At 33.8% G+C, this 25,837-nt stretch overlaps 1 protein-coding gene across 2 annotated transcripts in view; it reads left to right on the forward strand.

Moving 5' to 3' along the window:
• Positions 1–10,136, forward strand: part of PKr-C (neuromedin-U receptor 2-like) — a 228,569-nt gene extending 218,433 nt beyond the window's left edge. For both annotated transcript variants that reach the window (XM_076404399.1, XM_076404400.1), the window contains one exon: positions 9,029–10,136. In XM_076404399.1, the coding sequence (XP_076260514.1) occupies positions 9,029–9,511 (483 nt within the window). In that variant the 3' untranslated portion in view covers positions 9,512–10,136. The remainder of the gene's footprint in view (positions 1–9,028) is intronic.
• Positions 10,137–25,837: the final 15,701 nt, after the last annotated feature.

The raw sequence follows: 25,837 nt of genomic DNA on the forward strand, positions 1-25,837 counted from the left end.
AAAAACATTTAGGTAACTATAATAATAAAACTTTCGGGACAAATATAAGCATAAAGTTACATTTTCTTCACAACCATCTGGATACATTTCTGGATAAATCTGGAAAATTATAGTGAGAAAGATATATCATAATAGGTACGTTAAAAAGGCATTTCTCTGAAGTACAAAATAAGTTTTACAATTTTTTCTCTTTTTCTTCTACATACAGTAATTAATACACGATTAGAAATACTAATGCTGTCTGAAGCGTCTGAACATGTAACCGAATCAGCCCATGAAATGCGATTTGGGTCGGCCATGTTGCCAAATGTCTTAAAAATTCTTCAAAATATTAGTGATGATAATTAGAGGTTATAAACCAGCAATAAATGTTGATGATGTTCATTGGCTATTATAGTGAACACGTATTTACAATACGTGTCGTTATGCATTAAAGAGGTAGTAATTAAAGTAGATACTTACAACCAAATGATCTTTATAGAAACACATTACTGATATTTAAGATATAAGTGCTGATTCTGCCCTTGCAAGATTAAGTCACAACTTTCTTCTTCATTAAAACCGAAGTAACAATAAATATAACTAATTCTTTAGTAATTATTATTTATCTAACATTTGTAACCTAATAAAAAAACAGGTGTACGTTTTGGAAGCTTAATTTTGAACAATTAACTTTAACTTGCCTTGAAATTTCGAAAATTTAACGCCCTAACGATTATTAGAGTTAACTTTGTAATTAACGAAATTATCTTTTGGATTAACTAGAGCTAGACCATATTCCGTCTTCCTTCTTCGAACACCTAACAAAATAACTGTTCTTACATAATTTAGTTTGCTTTTACTGGATTAATTTCAAAGGCACACAAACTACAACTAAAATTAATTAAAGGTATATTAAGTTAATATTTTGCTTAGGATTTCATGTATAATTTAATATTTTCTATGTACAAATATTTTGAACAAATTGCACATTATTAAACTATTATAATAATAGCTTATGGTTCCAATTTTGCGATGCCGAGAGAAATCTCATTTCCTCCTCAGAAACTTTGTAATTCCTAATAGAAACTCTGCAATAAGTAGTTCGTTTAAGATGTTTACCGGATAGTTCCTGCTGCTTTCGGCCCTTTAAGAATTTATTTAAAATTAAGTCTTAATTTATAGTTTTAATATAATTAGACTTATAAATAAGTATACATAGCGCGTCCAATAAAACAGGCTATATCCGTTATCAAAATTTATGATGTCAGAACGTCGCAATGTTGTCACATCAAACATTTTTATAACATTTTTATTAGATACGCTTAGTACAATCTTAATTATCAATTAATTTATTACTACATTTCATTTGTACTTGGATTAATTCACAAGCAAGATGGGTGCGAGAAAATACATCAATATTGTCAGTATTCTTCAATTATAAAATTATAATAACTTATAGCTATAGTTTACACTAAAGATATACACTTTATATAAGTTCGTATGGTTTGGTTTGCTTCAATCTCCTAACATCCTGCGCGCTGTCCAGCAGTTGTATTGCACGTTAGTATGATTTAGTAATCTTCTTTCATGTTTCAATGCGAAATCTTGGATAACTTCGCAAATCCATTTGATTTCCAGGTCCTCGTGCAGTTATTCGTTGATTGCGTAGCGATAAGCGTTGGTAATCAATCGAAAAACCTTGTTTTGACAGCGTTGGATGACTTGTTGATTTGAATTTTTATTGCAACCCCATATTTGCACCCCATAGATCCAAATTGTCTTATAAATCAACCTCTTTGATTTTAGATCAAGTTGAGAATTGCCAATCTTCCGACTAACCAGTATATTGTGTTTTGCATTTTGTCTAACATGATGTTTCCAATTTAATCTACCATCAAGATGGATTCCGAATTTAGCCAATTCTGCTTGACATCAAATATGACTTTAGGTTTTCAACGTTTTCCAGCTTATAACCTCTAATTATTATCATTAATGTTTTGGGGAATTTTGCAGACATTTGGCAACATATCGCACCATACATATTTCGATGCATCATATAGTATTCTATTTCTTTTTAACTAAAATAAAATGGACCAGAACATAATAAGACGTACCAAATTACACCACCGAATGTTTCCACTTTGATATGCCCTATCAAAGAATACTACGAGAAGCTATTTAAATTTTCATATAGCCAGGAATGTTTTTAACCAAGAAAGAAACTATTCAGAAATGTTGAAACAATCTTTTTTGGGCCAATATTGAAGATGACAATGTTTTTGTAAGTGTAATTAGAGAGCAATTGTGATCCTAGTGCAGTGCGTCGTTAGATGTTGTTAACTTATTGAATATGGTGAATCCCAACATTGCTTGTACTCCAGCTGATATTATTTTATGGAACGAAGTTAAACGGACTGATAATAAGGAGGAAGATAGGGACAGTGTATACATATTATAGTTTAAACTATACTATAGTTTTAGATTGGACTAAAAGAAAAGAAGTGTCATATACTATACGTGTACTTCATAAATTACAGGCACAGGCATTGAAAGACGCTATATAAGGTAGCTATATAAGCAATATAACAGAATAATGAAAATTACAAGGATTATGAATAGTTTTACAGCGAATCGATTTATGGTATAATAAATTGCTTACAATTATTATAAATTATTAGTAATTGTACCTATAGTTTTTATGTTATATAATGAGAAGTATATTTTCTAAAAATAAGTGGATTTCTGTTATGTCACATATTTCATAAAGTATAAATCCTAAAGCATTTTAACATGGATTTTCGGTTCTTCATCTTCAAAATGTGCATATTTGGACACTATTATTCATTTCATTTAACTATCATATATAGTTGCGACAGTTTGAGATTTTCTTGAACTTTTAAACTTTTTGCTGCAAATTTTGTTGAATATATATATATATATATATATATATATATATATATATATATATATATATATATATATATATATATATATATACGATAAAGGATAGAGGAATATACGAGGAATATATGGACACTGAGTATGATGAGTTTTTTTTTGTTTTTTTTTTGTTCTGGCCTAAAACTAGAATGCATGGAATGAGGTGGAATGCATGACGCGGAGACTTATTAACATATGTGGGACTGCTTCTAGGCTTACCAATATACTGAACCGAAACCGCCTCACAGTTGGTTCCTGTAGATCACTACTGCTACTGCATTCAATTTTGGGATGTGGCACCTGCCAACTGATAGTGAAAAAACTGATAGTGAACCTAACTATAGATTCGCGAACTTGAGTTAGCACACGACTGGATGCTGTCGCATGAGGGCAACTGCAGCGACGGATGAAGTGGTTTCAGCCGAGAAAAGGGAAGGTTAACGGTGACGCGGTGTTAAGCATGTTCCAAAACCAGCTAGCGAACAAACACGTTTTCAGAAGAACTTGAGCTGAGTTGTTTGTGGAAGGATTATAAAGTGCTTGATTTCTGGAGTGTCAGTTTCCCTGAGAATTTGATTATTTTTAACAAACCATGGAACGTTTAAGATTCTCGATTTCTTTCTGGATTTAGGAATGCCAACCGAACCGGAAGTGAAGACCTAGGTACGTGACGTTATCCAGCCATAGAATTGTTGGAACCTTTCTTATGGCAAATGATGGCCTGGGTTTTCAGGAGCTTGATTTGCAACCTCCATAATTTGAACCACTTGACAGCATGATCGAGGATGATCAGGACGTTCCCATTACAATTATAAGTGTAGACTGACGCGCAAACTATAAAAGCTTTTGGCCAACTTTTAGATTGGATTGAAAACAAGAAGTATTATACAGAGTTATTTCAATTCTTCGGCAGCAGCTAAAATAGCAGAATAGTTTTCTTTTGAGTAAAAGTAGTTATCGGTATTGAAATATTCGTTTAGGTTGTTATATGTATATGAATTAATCGTTTCTTTTAATAAATAGTTTTTATTCTGTTGTATATCTTTCTTATCATTACTCAATTTATTATTTAACATTGAAGTCAACGGGAATATTTCAAAAGTATTATTGGTTTTTACCTACTCATCCTTTCTCATACTTGTATTTTCGTTAGATCAGACTAGAGACTTTCTTTTAAATGTACTAAACACGATGATTAAAAATAAAATTGAATCATTCATTAGAAATAACACCGAACTCGTTTCAGTGATATTAAAACCTGATCGTTTTTTTTTTCTCTCTTCTTTGCCGATAAATTACAAAAGTGTTGTTAAACACTCCAATGTTCAATATTTTCGCAAGTGGGAGCCCGGCAAATTTCCAGAGCTCGCCGCGGTGTTGTCTCAGTTTTTAATTATCTCCAGCAAGCCATTTATATTTAATTTTTGCATCAAGAAAAACCAGAGAGGACCCTACGCTTATTCAATTGATCTTGCCATTGCGAGCTCTTCGGTAATTGGTTCTCGAGGAGAACGAGCTTTCCGTCTTTGTTTTCGATAACTTTTTTTATTAAACAAATGTTCGGCTAAGTTGCCTGTGGAGCTTTTGTAAAAATTACTTTAGAGAACTTCCATAATTTTAAACGTCTAGAGGTATTAAACGATAATACGTGATCGGTTTGGTGACGTGCAAAGAATCTGTTAGGTGTTTCGAAACCGTCCTGAATCCATCGTCTTTGAATTCTCATCAACTTTTATTCGACAAAACAATCACCGTTCGAGATAATCACTTTTAGTTTTAGTTTTAAAAGTATTAATATTTCCCGTAAGAAATAATTGTTAAATTACTTCTTGCAATTTATTAACTAATACTAAGAACGCTGCTTCAATTGTATTAATTTATTAAGTTGTTCCAAAATGATATCAGTGATTCACAAAACTTTTTTTTTATTAATCTCGTAGAATGTCAATAATCTACCCGTGGGCAATAAGTATTAATATATGATTTACATTATATAATATAACTATTCTGACATGTAGAAGATCACTTCAGTAAGTGACCGACCTACTGTACAACTTATAATCTAAATCTAATTCTAGATACTATTCTAACTTATCTTAAAGTCATCCTAGCTTATTCTAAAGACTATTCTAACTTATTCTAGAGAATATGAAATCTCACTCTCTGTGTCTATTAATCAGTTCGTATGGTAGTTTGCGTTTGAGCCTACGTACTACACTGTCATCGCGCACATTTAATTGTTTGTACTAGGATGCACTAATAGTCTTTCAGAGTACTTCGCACTAACACTCCGAATCACACTCGTTACAGGTTCTATGCTGATATCGTGCTGAATCAGTTTGTTGGACACGTAATATGGGGCATCGACTATGACTCGCAACACTTCATTCTGGAACGTCTGGACAATATGTATATTAGATTTGCTAGTAGTACCCCACAGTTCTATACCATAGGTCCAAATGGTCCTAAGTATTGACTTATACGGAAAAACTTTGTTATCTAATGATAATTTAGATTTACGATCAGCCAGAAATTTGGTTTAGTTTAATCCCAAGCTGTTTGCGTTTTGTCACTATATGTTTTTTCCACGTCAAACGTCGATCGAAATATATCCCAGACGTTGTTTGCTTGCGGAAGTTCATGATTATTCAATTTTACGGAGGGACATGTTCTTCTACAAAGGGTGAATATGATATGGGTAGATTTTGTCTCATTTGCTTTGATACGCCACATTTTCAACCGCAATTCGACTTTGTTAAGATGAAGTTGGAGGTTTCTTGTGGCTGATATTGGATCCTCGTGTGATGATAAAACCACTGCATCGTCAGCATATGTTGCAACAGTAGTTTCCTGAGGTCGGTAGGTCAGCTGTATACAATAGATATAATAATGGGCCAAGAACACTGCCCTGCGGAAGACCCGGAATATATTGGGTGTAGGTCAGTGTATTCGTCACCCTGTTTGACAGTAAAATATCTGTCTATGAGGTATTATTTCAGCAGTTGAAAGTGCGTATGGGGTAAAAGCTTTTTCAATTTAACATGCAGTCGAGTGTGCCACACCTTGTCGAAGGCCTGAGAAATATGGAGAAATGCAACGGAGCAATATTTTTTATCGTTTAAGTTGAAATGGAATGTTAAGAAAGTCAACTATGTTATTTTCTTCTATCGCGGATATTTCAGACGAATACAGATTAAATACTATCTTTAAATGTTTATAGAAAACTTCCGCTTTATCTTTATCATTCCTAGCCCAGGTATTGTTGTCAATTTTAATGGATGGATTATGTTGTTGAGGTTTTTTAATTTTGTTTTTGCTTTCCAGAGAAAATATTGCGTTGCATCATTTGGCGTTAAGTTTTCTAAATAGTTTTAAATTTCTATAAAACTGTATTAAATTAAATTAAATTTGTTCTTAGATATTAACTATTAGCTTGAAGTGAAATAATATTTACTGTATATTATAACGTATATTAGAATAATTACATAGGTGTACACGGTTTTGCACCTGAGCAACCAAAAGCTGTTTATAAAGAGGCCTGAAAACAAATTCGCAGCCAATTTATATAAATTGGTTCATTTTTCCAAAATATTCAATAAATTCGTTATTTTATTATTTTTAACTCTTAACGGTCATTTATTGAATTAAAAAGTATATATCCGAAATGAACACTGGTTGAACTTAGTCCTTTATACTACTTGCGATCTGTTTCACGTTTAGGGTAAATTGCTATGGCTCGGTGAACGGAGGTAAAACGAAACGAAACAGTGGTGTTTACATTATATGACCGTTATTTATTGGTAATATAAAAAATGTAGAAAATACAAGATAGATAAAACGGATGGCAGCGGTGTTACCTGGAGACGAGGCTTGGGCAGTCGATGGTGGCACGTCTAAACCAAACGATGGTCGGTTACTGAATGATTAGAAATACCCTTCAATAACATCCCAGATAAACGTCTCGGGATTGCCGCCAGCTATTCGCTTTCGTGTTCTAGTTGTCGCTGCTGGCACCCCGCCCGTGTTCAACATCTGGGATTATATTTCTGGGTACTTTGTTGACCGTTATTCCACGATGTAAATTTCGATATACCTCAAGGTCGCTACACACGCATTAGGGTCCAACAGTAATCGCACATCATGCCTTCGTCCCAGAATCCTTTATATCTATTTTCGATTTTTGCTGTAACTTGGTATATACGCTCACCTGGCTTGTCGCTCCTGTGGCCCCCTAGATTCAATATATGAATGCAGAAAATATATTTTGCAATGCAAATAAAAATATTATTTTTGTCTCATACCCAAATTTCCCATCGTCATACAAAATAACAAAAGTTTTTATTAATAATTTTATATATTGTACATGTTTATAACTTATGTTTTGTATCTTATATTTACAGTAGTTTAACAAAAAAAAACTACACTAAGCATTTTATGTTTTTGTTTCAAATAATAAACGAACTGAAATGTTAGTTACGACAAATGACAACGCAAGAACAACATTAAATTATATATAGACAGCATAAAGTTCAATATTGAAGGAGAGAAAAAAGAAGTAAATAAAAGCGAGCGATGCTGATTACCAAGTCTATAAATTCGGTCAATATTTCCCGTGTACATTTCACCGGTATTTTCATCAGGACAACGTCAGAACCGTGTAACAGGTTTCGTGTTTGTTTTAAATTAAAGCAACACCGAAGAAATTGCTCGGCGTCCTTACAATCGTTCAGTTTTATTGTATCAACGAAATATAGGAAGAAATAACAAGAAATAACGAGAATTGCCAATATAAGGGCATTGTCCAGTCTAAATATAGTTTAAGGTAATACAAGGTGTCTCGAAATAAAACACTTTTTAAACATTTATATTTATATAAGATTGGATAACAATAGAAAGAAGCTCAATACATGTGTTGGAATAGGAAAAGAGTTGTCCTTCATAACGACAACGTTATACCGCATACATTTTTAGTAGCTTAGCACAAATTGAGGGAGATTAGCTCGTAAATTTTAATACATCCATCGTGCAGACCAGACCTGGCCCTGTTAGACTACCAATTGTTCTAGCCTCTGCAAAATCTGTTTAATGGTGTAGATTTAACTTCAAATGTTTGGTAAGCCGGCTTGGTTGACGCAATAGTAACAGCGACAGGGCGGTGCACCTACCGTTGCGATAGTCGCTGGTTCGAATCCTGCTGGGGCATGGTTATAAATTTATGTTTGTGATTGTTTAACATTTATGAATGTCCTAGGCAAGAGTGCAAAATCCAACAAGGAAAATCAGGAAAACCCGGCTGGATAAGACCGGATGTCTTCTGGAAGTTGGTCACTCGCCAGTAGGTAGGCTTAATGCGGAGGACCGTCGTGTGTATTCCACGTTAAACAGTAGATCCAGTCCAGATAAATCATCGTTAGTAAAAGGGAGACTTTAAAATATAAAAATAATGTTTGGAAAAAAAACATTTTCTTCAGTTCCTCTCCCAAAAATGATCTACAGTGATGGAATTGTGGTTTTTCCAGAAAAGGGCAAAAATGGAAAAACGCTAAAAAACCATATAGTAAAAGATAAGGATTTTAAGGCATTACTCGACGAAGCGTGTAATGGGGATCGGTATCGATTACAATTGATGTATTTGAGCCGAATATTGAGCGAAAAACGGCCGAAATACGAGCAACAAAATAGTAGTGTTAATTTTCAGCATAACTAAACTCGATCACATTTTGCAAATACGATGAAAAAGAACGAAGAGGTATCCTACTTATTCTCCAGACATTGCTCCTTCTGGTTACTACCAGATCCGACATATAAATCTTCATTTTAAGATACTGTATGTAAAAAATCAATTTGTTGATAAATGATACATCGTTCTTTCGAGATAAAATCAGCAAATTTCCTCTAAGATGGAAAAAAGTAGCGGCCAACGCAATAAAACTTCAAATAAAAAAATATATTTTAAAACTAATTTATAGGCCTACTATATTGTGCCAATTTTTCTCAACAAATTCCTTGTTATAACGGAAAGAAGATCAGAATAAATGCAATCACCTGATAATTATTACCTGAACCATCGACATACTAACATCTAAAACTGCAATTTTTGTTTCAGAAAACATTTCACAACTTCTGCTCGTCCAGCAAGAACCGAACCAGGAACTACGCGGCGGCACCGCTCCGCCTAGCGTCGAAAAAGGCACCGGATAATTTTTTAGGGCAAGTGCAGCATCATCCCCTAACGGTCGATGCGAAAACTTCTTATAACCGCCAGTGGATGAAATCGTCCACCAAATTCGCCAAGCTCAGCCCCCAGACCAGCCAGACGAGCTTCTCCTCGTCCAGGGTTGACGCTAGTCAAGGATGCGTTAATCGGGAGATGATGCCCATATCCGATCAGTCGCACTCGAGCTGCGCCTCGATCAAAAGTCGATTTCTGCGCTTCTTTAAGACGGGCCTAAACCAAAGTTACGGCAACAACAAGCTTAACAAAGATTCCAACACGATCAGCAACTCTAGTCTGAAGGACACAGACGATATGGACTTTGTGTGCGCCGATTTGGTTAAACACATGCAACAGGTCAACGAATTACTCTAAGTCTGTAGATTGGTACGTCGATGGCGACGGAACATTAAGGGGATATTCTAGTCTAGGAATTTGAAAAAAAATCGATTTTTTTCAAATTTTCAAAGCTTAATCATAATAAAATGCCTTTAAGAGAATTTTTCGGAATTTAAATTTAGAGAAAATCGCATTTAAGTTATCTGGTTTTTATATGCCACCAAATCAGCTAGAGCCCCGAAAATAATTTAAATTCCGAAAAATTCTCTTAAAAGATTTTATTAATTGCTTTGAAAATATTGAAAAAAAAAGATTTTTACAAATCTCTAGACTACAATGCCCCCTTAACGTACTAAATAATAGATAAAAATATTCGATTGAAAATAGTATTTTTCAATATCTTTAAGCTTGAAATATATATAATAATTGCTGTCTTAAATGTCATTTCAAAAGTATGTCATTTTTAGATCATCAACAATCATCCAACAAAAAAAACCAATTAATATATAGTCAATATCATTAACAAACAAATAAAATTATAGAACAAATATGATGAAGTTTAATGCAATACAGTCATAATTAAATGTCATTATTTTTAATTGTATCAAAACATTTGTATCCCTTGTGACAAAGTTACAGTATCATTAGCATATAAGCAAAACATGAAAAATGGAAATATACTCAGGATAATTTGACTCTCTCGAATTAGAATAACAATGATAAGAAAACAATAACAGATATTATAGGGGAATATATTGTATCCAACACAGTCTAATATATTCATTAAAAAATAGTGAGAGTATGAAACATTTTTCAAAAAAAATTCTATAAAACTGGTAAGAAAACTGCTAGAAAAAGGTAAATCTCTCCAAAAAACAATTTTTTTTATTATTTAATGTATTAAACATTGTTACTAGTCGTTTCTGTCTAACCTACAATTTGTCTTTATGATAACTATAAAACTGGTAAGAATGTTTAGGCATATCACTGCTGTATTTTTTAATATATGCACCTCACTACACAAGATTAAATGGTTTGATTGTTTTGAGTTTGTATCCTGTTCTGTTGGTATCCAAAAGTTACAATACTTCAATATTCTCATGAGAATGGAGTATTTTCCCATGTCCCCTTACAATTCTCTTGATTTCGTGACTGTGGGTATCTGAAGGTCTCGATATAGGTAATCAGTTCTATAGTATTTGGGTGCACATAGAATACCTCTCAGGACTTCGTACTGAAAAATTTGTATTTTATTTATGTTACTCTTTGCATCCCCATAATTGAACTCCGTATGTCCATATAGGTTTTGAGTATTTGCTTATATAATAGCAATTTATTATGTACTGATAATTGTGATTTTCTTCCAATTAGCCAGTACGTTTTCCTATATTTCAATTCCAGTTCTTTTCTTTTCTTCTTTATATGTTCCTTCCAGCGAAGTTTCCCATCAAGATTCATTCATTGGCGTTGTTGCTGTATGGAATGATAGTACTATTTAATGTTATTGGTGCTTGTATGTTCTGTTTATAGGTGAACTGCACATGTACAAATTTACTTTCATTTATACTTATTTTCCAAGCTTGTGTCCAATTATTTAGATTGTCACTTGACTGTTCTAATTTCCGTGAGGCTTCTTCACTATTGTCTCCGACAGCTATAGTCGCAGTATCATCAGCAAATGTAGCCTTCGTGATATTTTCCATTTGTGGTATATCACAAGGCTAGAGTAGATAAAGCATAGGTCCCAGTACAGTTCCTTGTGGTACACCTGCTTTAGCTTCTTTTATTATAGAGTAAGCTTCTTCTCAAGAATGTTGACTCTAAACATTCTGGTTATAATGTACGATTTTAATAGTTCGGTGTGTTGTTTTGGTAGCATTTTCTGTAGTTTATGAACAAAGCCTTCGTGCCAAACCTTATCGAAGGCTTGTGCTACATCTAAGAATATAGCTCAGCATACTTTTTAACTTGTATGCTTTTTTAAGAACATCTATTACTCTATGGACCTGATCAATTGTTGAATGGTTGCTAATAAACCCAAACTGGTGTGTTCAAAACAAGAAACAATAAACTTGATATTTGGCCTGTGATGCAATGAATTTGCAAGGAAAATGATCCCATTTACTCAGGGAACCAGGCTGGGTAAGGTCTTCTGGGATGATATCTAAATTGGTCACTCGCCGAGAACCGTAGTTCGGAACCCACGTTAAACACTAGATCCAGTCCAGATAATCCCTCGTTGATAACAAGGAAAAATATATTTTAAAAAAGTCTAACTAAATTCACAGGTTGAGAATATCAGGTACGAAAAAATAATTTGGTAGATGCCACGTGGTTTGGTGATGGGCATAACCAAATCTTGGTCAATGTCAAGGTACATAGTCAGTTGAGTAGTCAACAATATCGCATTTTATTTCAACAAGCTTCATACACACATGAAACTGAAATCAACTTCGAACACCTACAGCAACTTTTACCTATATAAAATAAGATTGAGATCTAAATAGATGTTAATTATAAGCCTATTTATAGGCTATAAATAGGGTCAAAAAACCAATTTTTCTATAGGAATCATAAACTAAATTCAGTTTAGAATTGGCAAGAGATCCTTGGACTGCCATAGACAATTAATTTTATTTTAAAACCCGAGACTTCAAAAAATCACCGTACAATAGATTCCCCTGTATAAAAATATTAATTATTTGTAGGTATCTTTTAATTGTGATATGAAGTTTCTAATGATTTTTTTAAATAATTTTTTACATAAAATTATACTAACTAGTAGTGTTTCTATATATTTTATATATTGATAAACTTAAATAAGAATAAAAAGAAATTACCCATCAATATATAAAATAGTAAAATAATGTTTTGAATCATAAGAAATTTCACGTTTTTACCTCATGTTTAATTGTTTTAATTACTACATTTTCTACCCTAGCGTTAACACTAAACAATTGGGGTTAGAAAATAATGTGCGATTATATTATGTTAAAAATAATAATCTGTAAATATGTACATTAGGATGGGGTACTGTTAGATGATATATTAATTAAAAAAAGGCATAAGGTGTTTAGTTATAAGACAGAAAAAACATAAAACATATTTTTCTATCGAACAAAACACTACCGAATTAAATTAAAATATTAGATAAACCATCAAACTTTTTTTAAATATAATGAAACAATATTTTAGTCTTTTTGGTCTTAAAACTAAACACTTAACATTGACTTGAAATGATGTGTGATAAAGATGGCGCAGAATGAAACAAAAGGCTTGTGAGCTAGATGAAATTGAGGCATCCTCAAATTCATAAGATACAGTGTGATTCAGTTATACCTTTATATATAACTTTTAGGAATAGGCTAGGTTAAAATCTGTAGAATTCTTTCATTTTCCTTTTTTTATATATAGATAGTGTGTCGTAATATAAAATATAAAATAATACGTCTACATTTTTGTACGTCAATAAAAATATAGTCTATTAACATATGAAACAATAGACATTCTAAATTATACCGTATTCAAAATAACAGTGGTCCAACAATTATCATATAAAAAATTAACGAAAAGAAAATGTTACAAATATTCATCATCTAAATTTTATATTCTAATGGTGGCCTGAATAAGAACATCTATTAACATGCTAGGCAATAGATATTTAATATATTCCGTATACATTTATTTCCTCTGTATGTTCTGTGTGTCATTAATGATACGTCAACTTTCCGAATATTTATACACAAAACGTTTCAAAAACAAAGAGTTAATGGGAGACAAAAAGCGCTTATTCTACTAAATGTAAACAATACCGTAAGGTGTTTGTCAATATGCCAAGGTGTCTCCAGTATTTTATATAAAATATTATCATTAAGAAATTTTCATATAAATGCATGTTAATATTATTAACAGTAAATAATACTAAGTATTGTTGAAGAATGTTTTAAGTATATTTTACTTTATATGGAGTTTGTAAATGTAAAATGTGTGAATTGTGCTATAAGTAGCATAATAATGTATATACAAAAATTACATATATATATATATATATATATATATATATATATATATATATATATATATATATATATATATATATATATATGTTTATAAAATAAAAATGTTTCATGTTTAACATGGTTTTCTTTGTGGTATGGCCTCTTAGAGTATATCTTGTTTTTTACCTACCCATTGTTTCCTATTAAAATAGAATTTAAAAACTAAAACAAAAGTTATCATGGAAGGCAAATAACCAAATATCAACCACAGACAGACTAATCAGGCTCTCATTGATGATATTGTAAGTAATATTAGACACTTTTTCGCCATTTTTATTGATTTTACTGACCAAAATATTTCTGATTAGTCTGCCTGTGATTGGTATTTGATTCTTTGCCTTCCATTATAACTTTTATTCTACTTTTTTTAATTCCATTTTGATAGGAAAAATGTGTATGATGTATTTTTTTATTAATTATGTATTATTTTATGTGTACATGTATTTTTATGTTTTCCCTATAAAGAGACATAGTTCGCTAAACTTTATTCTTGGACTTCGACAAATCCTTAACTCATGTATAAATTCCATAAAACACTGCGCTACTTTCTATTGGAGACAATAGCGAAGAAAAAGCCAAAAAACTATAATAGGGACAATATAAACAAATATATCAAGGCATGGAGAAAAAAGTCAACGATAGTAAATCAGTACAAATTAAATTCAACCAAACTTTTCAACTTCCACACTTAATAAATATGAATTACACTATTCATGTTTTTTTTTCCATACGATAGTTTAACAATAGTAACTTTGGATGATTCTTAACGCAAAACTTCATTCAAAAACCATATCAAAAAGGAATATATCAAAAACTAGAATTAAAATGCAGAAATGTAGTGGGTATTTGGAAGAAAATCTTAAATTACCTATTAATTAAATTATTAAGACCTATATGAACCTACAGAATACAATTAATAAGTAATATTAACACAATACAGCTATTTCAGCATGTAGTCCTGAGAAGTATTCTGGATGCATCCAGATACTACATAAACAGTTACTTACATCGAGACATTCAGATTCCAACTATCATAGAGAAAATTAAGAGATTCGCAACAAGTCATAAGGAAAGACTCCACTCCCATGTAAACACTGAAGTGTTGCAGCCTTTGGACAACACTAAACTAGGATGCAAACTCAAGAGAACCAAACCGTATGAACTTTTGTAGTTGTGTAGTGCAATACACTGAAAAGCACTACTAACTTTTGTTTTATTAGAGACTAAACAAAGCCCAATGGGTCTTTCTAAATAAGTACATAGTTTTAAGTAACTATGGAGAAAAAATGTAAATTAGTCGGTAACAACTAGTAATAATGTATTAATACATCTGGAAAAAACAACATTTTAAAACGAATTTTCTCCATTAAATTGAGCTTCAATCAACTCGAAACATCAACCCAGAAAAACTAACGACTCCACATCATATATTTTATATATGTCACATTGAATGATGTACAAAATCTATTTAGAAGCTGCTACGGCCGATGAGCACACAGTAATATGTTAAGAAAACAAGGACGATCGACAATGATAATAAAAACTAATTTTAGACTTTTCCAACGGCTGGAAGGGGTCAGCATAATTGTCGATATCTTAATGTTATTGGTGCTTGTACGGTCTGTTTATAGGTGAACTGCACATGTATAGATTTACTTTCATTAATACTTATTTTCCAAGCTTGTGTCCAATTATTTAGATTGTCACTTGCCTGTTGTAATTTTCGTGAGGCTTCTTCACTATTGTCTCCGACAGCTATAGTCGCAGTATCATCAGCAAATGTAGGCATCATAATATTCTCCATTTGTGGTATATCACAAGGCTAGAGTAGATAAAGCATAGGTCCCAGTACACTTCCTTGTGGTACACCTGCTTTAGCTTCTTTTATTATAGAGTAAGCTTCTTCTCAAGAATGTTGACTCTAAACATTCTGGTTATAATGTACGATTTTAATAGTTCGGTGTGTTGTTTTGGTAGCATTTTCTGTAGTTTATGAACAAAGCCTTCGTGCCAAACCTTATCGAAGGCTTGTGCTACATCTAAGAATATAGCTGAGCATACTTTTTAACTTGTATGCTTTTTTAAGAACATCTGTTACTCTATGGACCTGATCAATTGTTGAATGGTTGTTAATAAACTTTTGTTTTATTAGAGACTAAACAAAGCCCAATGGGTCTTTCTAAATAAGTACATAGTTTTAAGTAACTATGGAGAAAAAATGTAAATTAGTCGGTAACAACTAGTAATAATGTATTAATACATTGGAAAAAACAACATTTTAAAACGAATTTTCTCCATTAAATTGAGCTTCAATCAACTCGAAACATCAACCCAGAAAAACTAACGACTCCACGTCATATATTTTATATATGTCACATTGAATGATGTACAAAATCTATTTAGAAGCTGCTATGGCCGATGAGCACACAGTAATATGTTAAGAAAACAAGGACGATCGACAATGATAATAAAAACTAATTTTAGACTTTTCCAACGGCTGGAAGGGGTCAGCATAATTGTCGATATCTTTCCTTCGGAATGGGCGGAGACGTTTGAGTGACAGCGAATAACCGAAGCTATGGAACGGAACAATTTTCACGGCTTTTCTCTGTCACTATGTGACGGAAATAATATATATTTTTTTAGATATCGATTAAAGCAGAAAATCGTTATATTTTCATTGTGAAGTGACTGTTTCTTATACGGCTCAGTATGTTCGGCCCTAAAATAGATCTTTTTTCTATTCTCTCGGGAAATAGAAGATGCCGTAAGAAACACACATTCATGTTGGAGTGTTCCATTAATATTAGGTTTACAAATAAGTCTCTTATGTCCAACAAAAGAAGACGTCTGATTCTTTTCCGGTTATGTCCCGTTACTTACACTTTATCGATATTTTCGAAAAAAAGTGAGCGTAAACGAATAATCCATAAGTCGATACAATAACTTTGGAAATAGAAACGGTGCCAGCAGGTGTATGAGCTGAGGTGTTAAGAAAATATAACACAGAATGAATAGAATTGTAACTGGATAAAGGAATTATGAAAGAAAGATAGATTCATCCCTAGGTTTGGGCATTCCCAACAATATGAGATAGCTCACTGTCCCTGTTTCCAAAAACAATAAAATCATCATCCTCTTTCCTAGAAATGTTTTTACTATTTCTCCCAGATGTATGGCTCTATGTTTATGGCTTATGCTTATGGGTCGGTGAATAGAGGTAGGTCGCATTATTTATTGATGTAATATAAAATGTGAAAATACAAATGGATAAACTACTGGGTTTACCTATACAGGCTTGGACAGTCGATAGCGGTATGTCTGAACTGAACGATGGTCAGTGACTGAATGATCGAAAGTGCCCCTCAATAATATCCCAGATAAATGTCTCGGGGTTGCCAGATATTCGTTATCGTTTACTAGTGGACGCTGCTGGAACCCCGCACTTGTTCATCATCCGGAATAATATTTTCTGGGTATTTTGTAGGCCACTATTCTAAAATGTAAAGTCGACAGGCCTCAAGGTCGCTATAGCTCCCTAAATACGAGGCTAGTAATCAGTGACTTTGTGAATTTCTCACGAAGTAATATTAAATGCATCACTACTGACCTCAACTACTGTTGAAGATGTCAGAGAGATTTTTTTTTATTACTCTTCGTGAGTCCACAATCTGCCCTATTGGCAATAAGTATTTATTCTGTTTATATTATATATACATGGCATGTAGAAAATCACTTCATTAAGCAATCTTCTGTATAAAATATTATCTTAATTAATTAGTCTTATTCTAATGATTATTCTAAACTCTACATATGTCCAGTAATCAGATCAGGTGGTGTTAAACGTTTTAGTCTACGCACTTCACTATCACGTCGCATATTTAGCTGGTTAGCGAGTACATTGGGATGCACTGACACTCTTTCGAAGTACTTCACACAAACACGTTGGATTACACTCGTTATAGGTTCTAGAGGAATATCGCGTTGTATCACTTTATTTGAAATATAGTACGGAGCATCAACAATGGCACGCAACACCTTATTTTGGAACCGTTGAATGATGGATATATTAGATTTGCTAGCGGTACCCCATAGTTGAATTCCATATGTCCAAATGGGCTTGAGTATAGACTTATACAGCAATACTTTGTTATCTAATGATAACTTGGATTTGCGCCCAATGAGCCAGTACATTTGATATAATTTTAGTCCTAGTTGTTTCCGTTTAGAGAGTATGTGCTTCTTCCAGGTTAAGCGTCGATCTAAATGCATACCAAGATATTTAACATGCTCTGCTTGGGGGAGTTGACGATGATTGATATTTACTGGTGGACATGTTCTTCTACGCAGGGTAAATATGTTTATAAAATTATTATATATATTAATTTTTTTAAATAATACCATTTTCATAACATCTGCCTTTTTATAGATTTATGACAGTATTTTGGGTCTTTCTGGCAGAATATTTTATTGCCACTACCTGGACTCCAGTTTACTTGGGAAAGGGAAAGTCCTTATAAGTGGACTATTGGTTACTGGGACTTATTGGGACTATAAGAACTGTAACTATTAAACCAGCGTTCTGGAAATTATTTATTAAATTAAACAAGTAATTCAACAACTACGATATATTAATAGACTACAGCGAGAGTTTGAGCAAGCCGCATTGTTGATTTGTGTTTAACAGCCATTGGCAGCAAGCTAAGCTATTTTCGTATGCCAATTAAGCAGGTTTTGTCCAAAGAACCCAAGGAAAGGTTTGAAAAATATGGAAACTCTACAACATCAATTTCAATGGTTAATCTCAACAGATTTAACGCCGTGTCACTATTTCCTATTTTAAAACATGAAGAAATGACTGGGTGATAAAAGCATTTGGTAACATGACCCACTAGTGTCAATCGAAATCGAATTTTATACACTAACTCCAATGAATCTGACATCATTCTGTTTTTAACATTTTTAACAAGGATAAAATGGGAAGGAAAAATCGGTTACGAGTTTAACACGAATTTAACATTTTTACGCACTCCAACTGGAAATATATTCGGCATCATCTATAACACAACCCTTAGGGTCCTGACTACGGGCTGTATTCGAGGAATCGCGACCTAGCACACAAGTCGCCTCTTGTAAAATGAGATGAAGCAAAATTGTAGTTTTTGTGTTTTTTGTGTCCTATTTTTGTTTTCTGAGACTGCGCAAGGAAGTTGCTAAAATTGCTTCGTTCATTCGATCACATTCACCATTGGCGATCATATTTGTGTGTTTGGGCGACAAGTCACATTGGAAACGGTGAATATTGGACAAGACACTGGTTAATTCTTAAGTAATGCGTTGTGAAAAAAGCTATTTCGGTTCTTTTCATGATGTTCGAAGCGAATTTATTAAGAGACTAGATGGTCATTTCAATGAGTGGACGCGAGTACTGGACCGGACGGAGTACGAGTGGGTATGCTGGAAAGAACACACCAGGGACGAGAAAAGACCTTTACGGTAAAATTGGATAGTGATCTTGACGCAGGGACGGCATAATTTTTCGCACTAGTGCTGGCTGTCAACAACATATACGAGGGTCACTATTTATATTTCGGGAATAGGAATAAAAACAGTTAAGCTGCGACTATATTTTTATTATTTTTTAAAGTACTCGCCACGATGATCGATACACTTTTGCAAACTCTTACACCAATTTTCAAAGCATTTATTTCATTTCGAATAGCTTCTTAGGACGATGAAAATCGTTCACCACGCAGTTTATTCTTCACGGATGGCAACAAAAAGAATTCATTGGGTGCCAAATCAAGGCTGTACTGCGGAAGACCCATCAATTCGATATTTTGAGTGCTCAAATATTCTCTTGTTTGAGCCGATGTGTGAGAGCTTGCATTGTCATGATGAAGAAGTATTTTTTATTAGAGAGTTTCAATCTATTGGCTCAGCTCTTATCCCTCTACATGAATGTATTGCTAGAACTGAAGATGTCGCATATTTTAAGCCTCGCGTGCTGTTGTGGGTGCACTCCACTCAGCGTAAGGGCCAGCTCGTTTGTATATCGAGCAAGTCTACTCTAATATGTTATCGTATACTGACTTATTTGCTGCTTCATTGTTCTCAAATTGAGATTTATGCTCCTATTGAGCTGCTCCTATTGAGCAATGAGCAACATGAGCAATGAGACCTATTGCTCATGTTTTGAGGAATATTGAGAATATTCCTAAAAGCCTTTCTCTGGAATTTTTCTAATATTTCAATATTGGTGTTACTTGTTGTGTCGTCCCATAACTGAATGGCGTGTCGTTTGCTGTGATTGCTTAAATCGGAATAACAACTAGTTAACTAATTCATTATGGAGCCTGCTGTCGAGTTGTTTACATTTTATTTGTAAAATTAAAATAAAAATGTTTGTATTTTTAACGCCTTCACATTTTCTAATTTATATAAATTATTAACAATCATAAAAGATTACAATAATGGTAAAATACAAACTTACAAAGACTGAAATTCTTCAACGAAGTGAGCAACTCAAAACAGATCCCTGATGAATAAAATATACAGGAATTATTATAATCATGGCCCATTATATTTTCTCATTTGCGGCAAGTTTTGTGTAACGCCGCCGACAATGGACTATTACAAGTTTGCCGCGTACATTCTGACACTTTTTATTATAAATTAAACTCGGGATTCCGGACGCCGCCTATCTCCCTGATGCCTGAAATATCGTCCGAATATTAAATTAGGCCGTAGAACAAAAAGGGCCGACTTACCAAGCGGTCGCCGAAATAAAACGCCTTTTTGGACCCTTAATTTCCTCGAAAATCGATAGCTCCGAACTTCCCAAGAATGTTAATTTTTGCCATAAATCCTTTTAGATCAAAAAGTCTAATTCAGAAATGTTGGCGATATTGTTCGAAATCAACACATACCCGCCATTCAATTCGGACAACCGTTCACAAACTTGTCAATCTTAATCAGTTTATTTAATTAATATATTACATAAGTATAGACGATTTTGGACCTGAGCAACCAAAAGCTGTTTTATAAGGTAAAATGTTTACGGATAGAAATTATTTACGGACTCCAAAATACAAGCTGTATCACACAAAACACCCAGATGATAAAGCACATAGAGGAACATCTATAATTATCCGTAAAAACATAAAACACTGTGAAAGAGAGAAATTCAACGAGGTAAAAAAGAGACTTTAAAATATTTAAAAGAGAAACGAAATAAAACAGCTCGAATCTCGAATGGACCTATAGAATTTGGTTATGGGAATATTCTATGAAGAGTAACATCAACATAACACACGTATTTCAGAATAAAATCAGTAATATCAGTAGTCAGAAGTATTGTGGATGCACCCAGATACTATAGGAACAATTAATTAACATAAACTTTGGTTTACTTAGAAAAATAGAATCCATTCATTTAATTGAAGAATATATCTCTTATCTCTTATTTCTTTGATCATCTACTAATTATAAACTTTCTTTTCGGACACCTGGTGTTATTTGTATGATACTGCCTAGATACGTTTAACAATGAAAGAATAAAGCTTGTGTAACTATTTCTATTTCCAATAATTATATTAGGTGATTGTATGAATTCTGATCTCCTTTTACTTTGGATGAATTTGTTACGTACAACATTTACTAATTAAAATCATTTGCTACAACTTTTTCCCATCTTTCTAGGAGCATGGTGATAAGACCCAATCATCGATCCATTTTTCTACTTCTTCAGCATTTCTAAATATTTTGCCAGCCAAGTCACGTTATATAAATTTCAACAATTAGTAACCAGAAGAAGCTATGTCTGATGGGTAAGCTGAATGCAGCAGAACTTCCCAATCGAGCTGCAACAGTGTATATTGCACAACTCTTAGAACGTTCGACCAAGTGTTGTCATACAAAAAGATTACTTTGCTTCTGTTACTTATTATTGTTGTATCTGCATTCGATTTTACCAGCTCGTAATACATTCGACATCTTGCTGATTTCATAAAATGAACAGCAAGGCTTTATGGTCATGGGCATTCCGCTTCAGAGTCGATATGCATACCTCTATGAAGAAAAGAAAGTCAGAAAAATTCTCAAATTTCATCGAATGCTATTTAAGTAATAAATTGCACTTGGTAACACTGGGGATTTTATAAATTAAGGATTCTAGTGTTTACACATATTTTGTACTCGAGATATTTACAAATGCTTGATATAACTTAGGTGCGGCGTGTTTATCAAAAAGTAGTTTAGTTGAGAACGAAGAAATTTCGGATTTTTCATATACTGATTCTAAAACGAATTTGCCAATATCGGCATGCTATGCGTTAAACATCTTGATGCCGTTAGTTCGCTGCTACTTTGTATAAACTATACTTTTAAATCGTTGAAAGTAAAATCGACAATTGGGATATGTAGGAGAAGGTTCGCCATAAGTTTTCAAAAGTGTGTTACGGCCTTTGGCAGAAAATTTATCAACGTCAACAGAACAGCAAAATCAATGAACGTCGAAATTGCAACATGAAGTAGGTTACAAACGTACCTGATGAAAAAATGATAGAACAGAATATGTTCAAGCACTTAATTTTACATTCTTACCGCTCATTATTTAAGCAACAACCATTTTAGTGGTTCCTAACAAGCCCTTACGAGATAATTCGTCCAAACGTCCCACGTAACTAGATCTAGAGGAAGCAGAGGATAATTGCCTCTCGCTCTTCACTTGTTATTTTTTCCTCGGCACTATGACGGTGACAGACTAGGCGTTTAGATTGAAAAGTTTTTCACGTAGTTGTTTTATTATATAAGAGTGCCCGGAAAAGTTTTATTGAAACGGAATTAGTTGACGGCGGCTTCGGATGATATTAAAAACCAATCTAACCTAACGTAATATTGATTGATCTCGTTCGGTCGCTGTGCGTTTAAAAAGTTAAATACTTCCTTGCATGGAAGCGATCCGTTTTTGTAATTTGCATTACAAATAATTTCAATTACTTCGTATGGGTATAAAAATAAAAAATGACACAGAGCTTCTGAGACGGAGTTTTTAAGATAGTTTTAATATATAAAAGTTCATCTGAAGTGTATCGATAGAATAGTCAGATATATATAGGAAGCGGTCTCCCATATAAAGAGTGGTGACTAAATTATGCGCCTCAGATCTACAGAGAGAGCCACTAACGGGAATATTTTTCGCGGAAAATCTAAAAAATATATTTTATTGAAACATTATATTATATTGATAAAATATATAAATAATAAAAACAATATTGTAGGAATGTTCGTCGGGTCGGTCAATCGGTCGAAATGTGTGACTGCCGCTGCGATTATTTGTCAGAACACTCACTACTATTTTTGGAAGGAATTTGCACGGGAACTAAAAACACTGGTTGAATCAAAGTTGTTTATTTTAACTTACGATTGATACATGTGGTCGATGGGATAATTGACAGGATATTAGGTTAAGGTGAAGGAAGTACGGTAGCGCTGTGGAAGTGGTACTGTTACAGGGGGACGGTGATACGAAAGAGAGCGAGACGTCGTCGTGATGGTCTTTTATACCCTGGAAATTGCATGGTACCAATCCACCGGCGTTGCCAACCTTTGTAGTTGTTGATGGTGAATTGGTGGTGGCCTAAAGGGTCGTGGCGGTCGCCACAATATAAATACTTTTTTTCAATATCTTGAAGTCTCCTTTTGCCAACTAGCGCTTTATCTGGACTGGACCTACAGTTTAACGTAGGCTCTGAACTACGGTCCTCGGCAATAAGCCTACGGACTGGCGAGTGACCAACTTAGAAATCATCCCAGAAGACATCCGGTCTTACCCAGTCTGGTTACTGGCGTGACTGTAATCATTTTCATTGTCGGATTTTGCACTCTTTCTTAAGACAATCACAAATATTAAACAATCACAAACATAAATTTACGGCCATGCCCCAGCAGGATTCGAACCCGCGACTATCACTACAGTAGGTGGACCGTCTTGTCGCCTTTACCACTGCTTAAACCACTAAATAAAATCAAAAAACATTAAAAAACAGTATCTAATTTTTGGATTTTGCAATGCAGATTTTTTCAATTTTATCCTTCGAATTTGTAGTTTTCGTTTTTGTTAGAATTTACTCTTTTATTTTCACATTTACGTCGTTGTCGTTTTAAAACATATTATATCATTTCACTCCGAAGTCCAATCGTGCGAATCCGAATTCCAAAGCGTGGAAAAACGCGACAGTCGGCTGGCAAGGTTATGGCGTCTGTATTTTGGGATGCGCATAGAATAATTTTCACTGACTACCTTGAAAAAGGCGGGACCATCAACAGCGACTCTTACATAGCGTTATTGGACGGTTTCAGGGACGAAATCGTCGAAAGGCGGCCGTATTTGAAGGAAAAAAATGTGCTGCTTCACCAAGACAATGTACCATATCACCAGTCAGTGAAAATAATGGCAGAAATCCATTAATTGGGCTTCGAATTGCTTCCACATCCACCGTATTCTCCAGATCTGGCCCCCAGCAACTATTTCCTGTTCTCAGATCTCAAAAGAATACTTGGTGGGAAGACATTTTCGTCGAATGAAGAGGTGATCGCCGAAACTGAGGCCTATTTTGAAACAAAGGACATATCGTACTACAAAAATGGTATCGAAAAGTTGGAGGGTCGCTATAATCGGTGTATCACCCTTGAAAGTAATTATCTTGAATAAAAAAAACTAATTTTGCCAAAAAACTGTGTTTTACTATGGTAGGCCGGGGACTTTTCAATTGACCTGTTATATACAACCGAACATAGAACCTCCTCCTTTTTCGAAGTCGATTAAAAATACGTGCAATCACCTAATACATTCAATTTCAACATCGAATATAAAACCTCCGCCTCTGGACAAGTAAAAATCGCCACGGACCCCATCAATGCGCTTTGATAGGCCACAATCAATCGTTAATTGGATTGATTAAAATCAATCGTCGCTCTAAACCAAAATTCGCAAGTCAGACGTCGGGGAGGGAACAGCCCGAATATCTGAAATCTATTTCGGGGTCTGCCGAAGCCGTCTCCGGTAAATGAAAGATTGTTCGTGTCCCCCCCTGCTTAATCCGACTTCGGTATCGTATCGTTGTAGCCCACGGCTCCGGGTGACGCGATGTTTCCGAAATTACTTTATGTTAGATTGGAAACACCCACCTAGTTTATATCACCTTTTGTGGCCCGTGCTTTTCTTGGGGGTTAGCGGCGTTTTTCCGTTGTTTTGGCGAAAGGGGATTGCCTAAAATCTCACTCTCCGATCTTGATAGAGAGAACAAAGTAGACCTAATTCTGTTAATGCGGAGAAACTGGAAAAAAATTAATTATAAGGGCTGTAAAAGGATTTTAAAGTTTATTTTTTATATCAAATCTTGTTAAATGCTATTCAATGCTTGCTGACAGTAGGTGGCTAAATGATTAGGGGCAGTATTTATATAATTGATAGTGAATTATATTTGTTTTAATAAATGGCGTTTTTTAAAGGGTTATTTTATCTTAAATAATAAGTACGGATATCATTATTATTGTTGTTATGAAATGACAACATCGAGACAACAAGAGTTGTGAAGGATATACTATCGCAGCTCGAATGGGTTGTTGAATGGGCCGCTTACAACGTACCTCATATTCAGATCAATACAGCAGTATTAATCTTCTCGAAAAAGATGCTAAGAAAAAACTCAGAAAAAAGCTGTGGAAATGACAAAAAAAATGTGAAGAATAAAAGCAAAAGAAAAATAAATGAATTAAAAATTAAAGGTTCATCTCTAAAGCATAGAGACTGGCATGGTGTACCATACACCATGGCATAAACCACCGGATGACTGTATTCAGTGACATACGTGCGAAAAATGTGCTGGTATATGAGTAGTCATTAACACTGATCTCATTAACCATTACTAATATACTAGACTGGTTGGTCACTCGCCAGTCGGTAGGGTTAATACCGAGGACCATGGTTTGGAGTCCAAAACAGTAGGTCCAGTCTAGATGAATCTTAGTTAAAAGAGAAACTCTAAAATATAACATAAAAAAGTTACATATATCACACTTTCATTTTCCTATTAAAAAACAAATATCAGATTCGCATCGGTCTATCCTATATTGTACCAATTTTCAACAACAAATTACTCTTTAAAAGTGAAAAAAATGATCAGAATACATGCAAAAAGTGAAAAAAATGATCAGAATACATGCAAACAGCTGATATATCAAACACGTTAGTTATTCTTCCTCGATAATTATTATCGATCCTATTATGTCGGAATATTTG

The sequence above is a fragment of the Rhynchophorus ferrugineus genome, unplaced genomic scaffold, assembly GCF_030347505.1.
Source record: "Rhynchophorus ferrugineus isolate W39M unplaced genomic scaffold, kcgeb_rfMv2 rfM4, whole genome shotgun sequence".
NCBI lineage: Eukaryota > Metazoa > Arthropoda > Insecta > Coleoptera > Curculionidae > Rhynchophorus > Rhynchophorus ferrugineus.